This window comes from Canis aureus, chromosome 19, assembly GCF_053574225.1.
Source record: "Canis aureus isolate CA01 chromosome 19, VMU_Caureus_v.1.0, whole genome shotgun sequence".
Taxonomy (NCBI): domain Eukaryota; kingdom Metazoa; phylum Chordata; class Mammalia; order Carnivora; family Canidae; genus Canis; species Canis aureus.
In genome coordinates, this window is record NC_135629.1 from 33,836,001 (window position 1) to 33,842,000 (window position 6,000).

General features: G+C 40.5%; 1 protein-coding gene across 39 annotated transcripts in view; it reads right to left on the bottom strand.

Moving 5' to 3' along the window:
* The window catches only part of SLMAP (sarcolemma associated protein), a 146,130-nt gene extending 140,842 nt beyond the window's left edge, over nucleotides 1-5,288 (bottom strand). For all 39 annotated transcript variants that reach the window (XM_077858408.1, XM_077858409.1, XM_077858400.1 and 36 more), the window contains exon 1: nucleotides 5,091-5,288. In XM_077858408.1, coding sequence (XP_077714534.1) covers nucleotides 5,091-5,288 — 198 coding nt within the window. The remainder of the gene's footprint in view (nucleotides 1-5,090) is intronic.
* Between the last annotated feature and the right edge of the window lie 712 nt (nucleotides 5,289-6,000).

A 6,000-nucleotide genomic window follows, 5' to 3' on the forward strand; every position in this document is an offset into this window, starting at 1 on the left:
TCTCCCAAAAGCTGAGACCAGGATCTCTGCTGTCATGTTCAGATACGGGGAAGAAGAAAAAACTATCTTGATCGTCAAATTCTGAAGACTCTTCCTTTGCAATGACTTCCTTGCAATGTGACATATCATTCCTGCTTTCATGCCCTTACTTCAGCACTTCTTCCCACCCAAAACTCATTCCCCTAACTCTACTTACATCCACCTTATTTTAAAAATGCTAAGGTCTAGTTTAAATTGTTTCCTATCCATGAATCATCCCTAAAATCTCCAATACCTACAGAATCTCTCTTTTTGCTGAAGTCCTAATGGGCACGTTAATAATATACTTGTCTTTTTTCGCTTTCTGGCATTTATTCATTTTTATTACCAGTGTGAATATGGTCAATGCCCTGAAAAAACGACATCATATCTAAACTGTTGTTACAAAGCCTTAAAGTAGAAGAGCAGTTAAGAGCTTGAGTTCTAGACTCTTGAGTCAAGAGTCGGAATACGGATATTATAATCCCAACTCCACCATTTATTAGCTATGTGAACTGGGGCAAATTAATCTAATCTAATCTCTCTGGGCCTTAATTTCCTCATGGGTTAATATGGGAAAAATAAGTACCTATCTTAAATGGTTATTTAAGGATTAATTAAGTTAACATGTAAAGCATTTAGAACTGGGCACTGTACATAGCACACAACAAGTATTAATTAAGCTGTTACCTATTTGTTCTTGCTCCAGGCCTTCCTACATACTGTTGTTGTATCACTTTTAAATGATGGTTCTGTTATGTCAGTGCTGTGCACAGAACTTTCCCTGACCTTCCATAGTACATGGGTCCATGCCCTTAGCTTGGTAATCAAGGCACTCCACAATAATCTCCTCAGCTCCAGCTATTCGGCATCTTCTTTACGCAGAGTAATAAAAAACAGACATATAAGGCAGACACTCTCTCTTCCAGGGTCTGACAACTTATAAAAAAAGAGATACAAACATAAAAACGTCATACAGAATGGATGTTCACATATAGCTACTCTCCAAAAAAAAACTCTCCAGGCCAACAAAATCAATTTCATCAGTGACTGGAAGATGTCAAACTCCTTCAAAACTACCTGCTTTGGTCTGTTTTATTCTACTCTCATCCGTTCAAAACACACAAAAACCACCCCCAAAAGACACCTTTTCTTAACATGTACCTATCCACCCCTATTAAAAAGTCTAATTCGGGATCCCTGGGTGGCGCAGCAGTTTAGCGCCTGCCTTTGACCCAGGGCGCTATCCTGGAGACCCGGGATCGAATCCCACGTCAAGCTCCCTGCATGAAGCCTGCTTCTCCCTCTGCCTATGTCTCTGCCTCTCTCTCTCTGTGTGTGTGACTATCATAAATAAATTTTAAAAATCTAAAAAAAACAAAAACAGTCTAATTCAAACACCACCACTCTTGCCATTTAAACTTATTTAATACTATTTTATCTCGATCAACTGTTCTTAAGGGGAACAGTCCCCCTCTGTATCCAAAACACTAGCTCCCAGAAAGAAGGAATAACAATTTTTAACCAATTCTTGTTGTTTTCTTCCCTCTCACCACTGTGCCCTCCACCAAAACAGATCATGATAGAACAGGTGCTCAAAAATATGTTTTGAATTTAAGTAAAAATGTGAAGCTAAAAGTAGAATACTACTACCACGTATTACTAACTACTATGTAAACTATAATGAGAGTGGAAATGGACTACTGTATCAAGCACTAGATTATTATGTGCCTACAAAGCCTCGAATCAGGTGGGACCATCAGAAGAAGGCAGTCTACTCACTACACCTTCTATGTAACCACCATACAGGCAGATTTGCTTGTTCAGTGGTACCTTGGTCAACAAAAGGACTAATAACTATTCTATTATCTGCCATCTAATTTTGACCTCCCAAAAGAAGTGAAGAATGATACAGAGAGGCAGCATTCAAGCAGGGCAATAATGGACTCCTACACCCCTGAGCAGATGATTTAGGAAAGCTTATTGAGTTCCACTTTGTGGCAAAACAGTCACCCTCCAACCTGCAGGTTTTCAGTACCATAACACATTCCACAAACTTAGCACCAAAAAATGTGCCCTAGATTTCCATGTGCCTATGTTTTGCAGCTTTTCTGCAGTGAATATGTATTCCTTGAATAATCAGAAAGTTTCAGCATCTATTACTTCTTCCAACTTTTAATGGGTCTCCTACAATGGCCAGTGCAGAATGCAAAAACCACTAGGTAAAAGTCATCAGAAAGGTATATTACTCCAATTTTCCACCTCCCAGGGAAAGTGTCAATTTGAACAAAGTTCTCAACTTCATATGTTTCAATTTAAAAGATTACTTCTACATATGCTATCACATATGAAAGAAAAACTTTCTTTCTTAAGAAAGAAAAACAATTCTCATTACCTTCCTAAGACTCCACAGCACTAGAGCAAATTGCAAAGAGCTGCCTAGATGAATCCCTCTTCCTACCACCTCAAACACCCTCCTAAGTATTAAGCCCTTAATAAGGGCCACGAAAAGGGTGCTAAGTAATTTACATGATTATCTCAATCCTCAAAACAATAGTAGGTACCACTATTATTCCCAGAAAAGAAAACTAAGGCTTAGAGATGTTTGAAAAATAAAAACTTGCCTGAGGTGATGCTTATAGGTGGGGATTCTGGTGTTGTATAAAGGAATTTGCTGGGAATATATATTAGGCTCAATGACTTATTTGTCAAGAGATAATTATAGCAGAAATCCTCAAACTGGAAATTTCACACATAAAAAACAGTAAGTGATATTTGATCAAACTGAGGGTTTTCTTTGGAATTGTGTACCTCAGGATATCTGGCACATAATAGGTGCTCAATAAAAACCTGTCTGTTCAAATCTAAATTTTAAATAATTCCTAAAACAATTCAATCACATGGCAAAACCTGATAGGTTGTTTTAACAAATTAGGTTGTACAATAATCAATAATTATATTTATACCTAAAGTAATGGTCTCATATCCTGTTTTTAGTTAGAGCAGAAAAAAAAGTGAAAATGGTGGAAATAAGCTGTGTATCTTTAAAAAATAAGTTTTTCTAATTACAAATTACATTCAAAATTTTAACATGTGGGTAGCTCTGATGGGCCCAGCAGTTTAGCACCGCCTTCAGCCCGGGGCCTGATCCTGTAGACCTGGGATCAAGTCCCATGTCAGGCTCCCTATAGGGAGCCTGCTTCTACCTCTGCCTGTGTCTCTGCCTCTCTCTTTCTCTGTGTCTCTCATGAATAAATAAATACAATCTTTAAAAAAAATTTTTTTTTAACATGTCATCTCAATTTATACAATACTCAATATGGATCTAGCCTTAGCCATCACAGAATAACCTTACTGTGGGGGTTTTGGTATAGCCATGAAAAGCACTACTGTTCACGTAATCACTATTTTTTAAATAAGTAATAGAAAATATCTAAGTCTCCTTTGAGTAATGTACCAAAGTAAAGCAGGTGCATTTGCAGATTATGTACTTTAAGCAAACCTATTATTTGATTAAGTTGGACCTTTGCTTAGACAAGAAAAAAGCTGGCTGAGTTAGGGCACTAGCAGTTAATTGATGTTTGAATTTAATAGCTGGAAAGATGGGTTCTATGAATACTCATTTTAAATGATTATGGGTAATCTATGAAGTCTTTCAGACACCCAAACTCTAGTTTCCAGGGAAGAAAAAAAAGAGTCTGTTCCATAGGTAAGTGAACATCTGGTGTTATACAGAAAAATTAACATATTTTTCAGTTCTCATCCTACACAGAGTAGGGCATAGGTATTATGCAAGCACAATCTTTTCCTCCTTTCCTGAAAAATGATTTATATAATAATTCCTTAATTCAGTAGCAACAGAAGTATTGCTTTCTCTCTTTTTTTCTGAGGCTCAGGTCTCTTTCATTTCAAAATACTACTACTGAAAACTTAAATTCTTCTTTTAAAAAAGACATAATCATTTAACTCAAAGAGGGAGGGAAAAGTCAGGAGGTGAAACCCAAGGTATTCCTATTAGTCTTACATAACTTACTCTAAAGTTGGAACTGATTCAGTAGTTCAACTAAAACCCGAGGTAAAAGCACAAAAATGAGTTTTTTTAGTATATTCTCCACACACATAAAAAGTTCTTAAAATTGAAAGGGACTTATTTGTTTTCTTCTATTCTTAAAATATAAGCACCTACAGGTAAGGAAATTAGGGTGCCAACACAAAAATGCAAAAGGGTCACACTTAAAGAGCATTAAATTCATCCTATCCCATCTAGGTAATGCAGTATTTGATACAATTGGATATAATCTCAGAAAATAAATTAATTTCCTAACACTGATTTTTTTAAGTATCTCCTCTGTAAGTATGCATTAAGTATTTTTAATAAGTTCTTGCAGGGAATGCCAAAAAGTGATTTTCAAAAGCAATATATGTCTGTTCACTCAAGCTGCAAACAAAACTCTGAAAATGTAAAGTTACAGTTGTTTATGCTTAATGAAATTGGCTTTGAAAATTGCAAATTACTCCTTCGTGGGTAAATACACGTATCAAATCTGTCAAAAATGTTAAGTTTACACAAACATCTGTCCTTCCTAGAAAGACCCCAATCTGGACTCAACTAAAAGCTGTGTTAACTACATCTCACCACTGAGACACCTGAGCCTCAGTGTTAACACTGACCATAGATTCCCTGCATTGCTTTGGGAACTGCTGCTTGCTTACTCAAGCCCTGAACGGCAAATTCACCTTTCTAAAAAGACTGGAAGCGAGAAGCCAAGTTTCACTATCTAGTTTCCCCCCCCCCCTCCCCGAAATGAATTAGGGTTTGGGATTTCACTGGGAAGGACCACATTATCAAGATGCCATCGCCCTCCCGAGGCATTTAATTACAATACCTTCTCTGTTTTCCATTCAACCACCTCAACTAAACTTCCAGTAGAACTAGACACACACAAAGTTGGTTTCCACGGCCTTGCTGAAAAGCCTCGCTTGGGTGCAAACGCTGGGATTCTGCATACATTATGCAAAAGGAGCAAAGGGAAACGAAAAGGAAAGACTGTTAGATAATACGGTGACATTACCTTGCCCGTCTTGTGATCAAACCAGACGAGAGCATGGTTCCTTGACAGCACTTTGCAATCAAAGGTAGCATTATTCTGCGCCGGTCGACAGCGGGCCACGGAGCGGCCGATTTTAATAGGCTCGTCCAGATAGACATGGCGCTCCTGAAACGGGTGCGAGTTCGGGCGGCAAGTGAAGATGGCCAAGGCTGACGGCATCGAGGACAGACTGGGGGGTGTCTCTCCTACCAGAGGACAAAGAGGAGTTCCACCGGATCCGGACTGCCCTTCACAAGCCTATCTTCCTATCCCCCCCAAAATTTTAAATTAAAACAAACTGCGCATTGTCTAAGCATAACCAGTGAACATCAACAACTCTTCACTTGAGTGGGAAGACAAGCCAGCGCAAGCCCCATCACCTCCTTTAAAACTCAGCAGCGCCCTGATCGCACAAAGTCCCCAACTGGCAGCTTTCAGTCCATCTTCTTCCCTGGGAAGAGAAGGCTCGAACATTAGACAGCTTCGGCCAAGAAAACTCCTGGAAGACAGTTTGGGGGCTGGAGGTATCCAAGCAGATGAGTCACACGCCAGTTCTTGTGTTTTGTTTGGGATCTCGGCCGCTTTTCCCCCTCGGTGGCGGAAACGTTGCAGCACTGCAGCATGAAGGAACGGTCGGTTCCGTGCGGCCAGGAAGGTCCTTTCGGGGTGAAGGAAGGTGTCGCCGAGCACCTCTGGGCAGCCACCGCCCGTCTTCAAGGGCCTCGGGAGTGGAAGGGCAGGGCCGAGGGGGGCGGCGAGGGGGTCTAGACCGCCAGCGGGACGGTCTGCATGGCTCCTGCTGCGCGGAGGCCGCCCGGGAGCTGGCACGGGGTCCCCGGCACGAGCCGAGACGGCGGCGGCGGCTGGGGTCCTCGGCGCGAGGCGCGGGGAC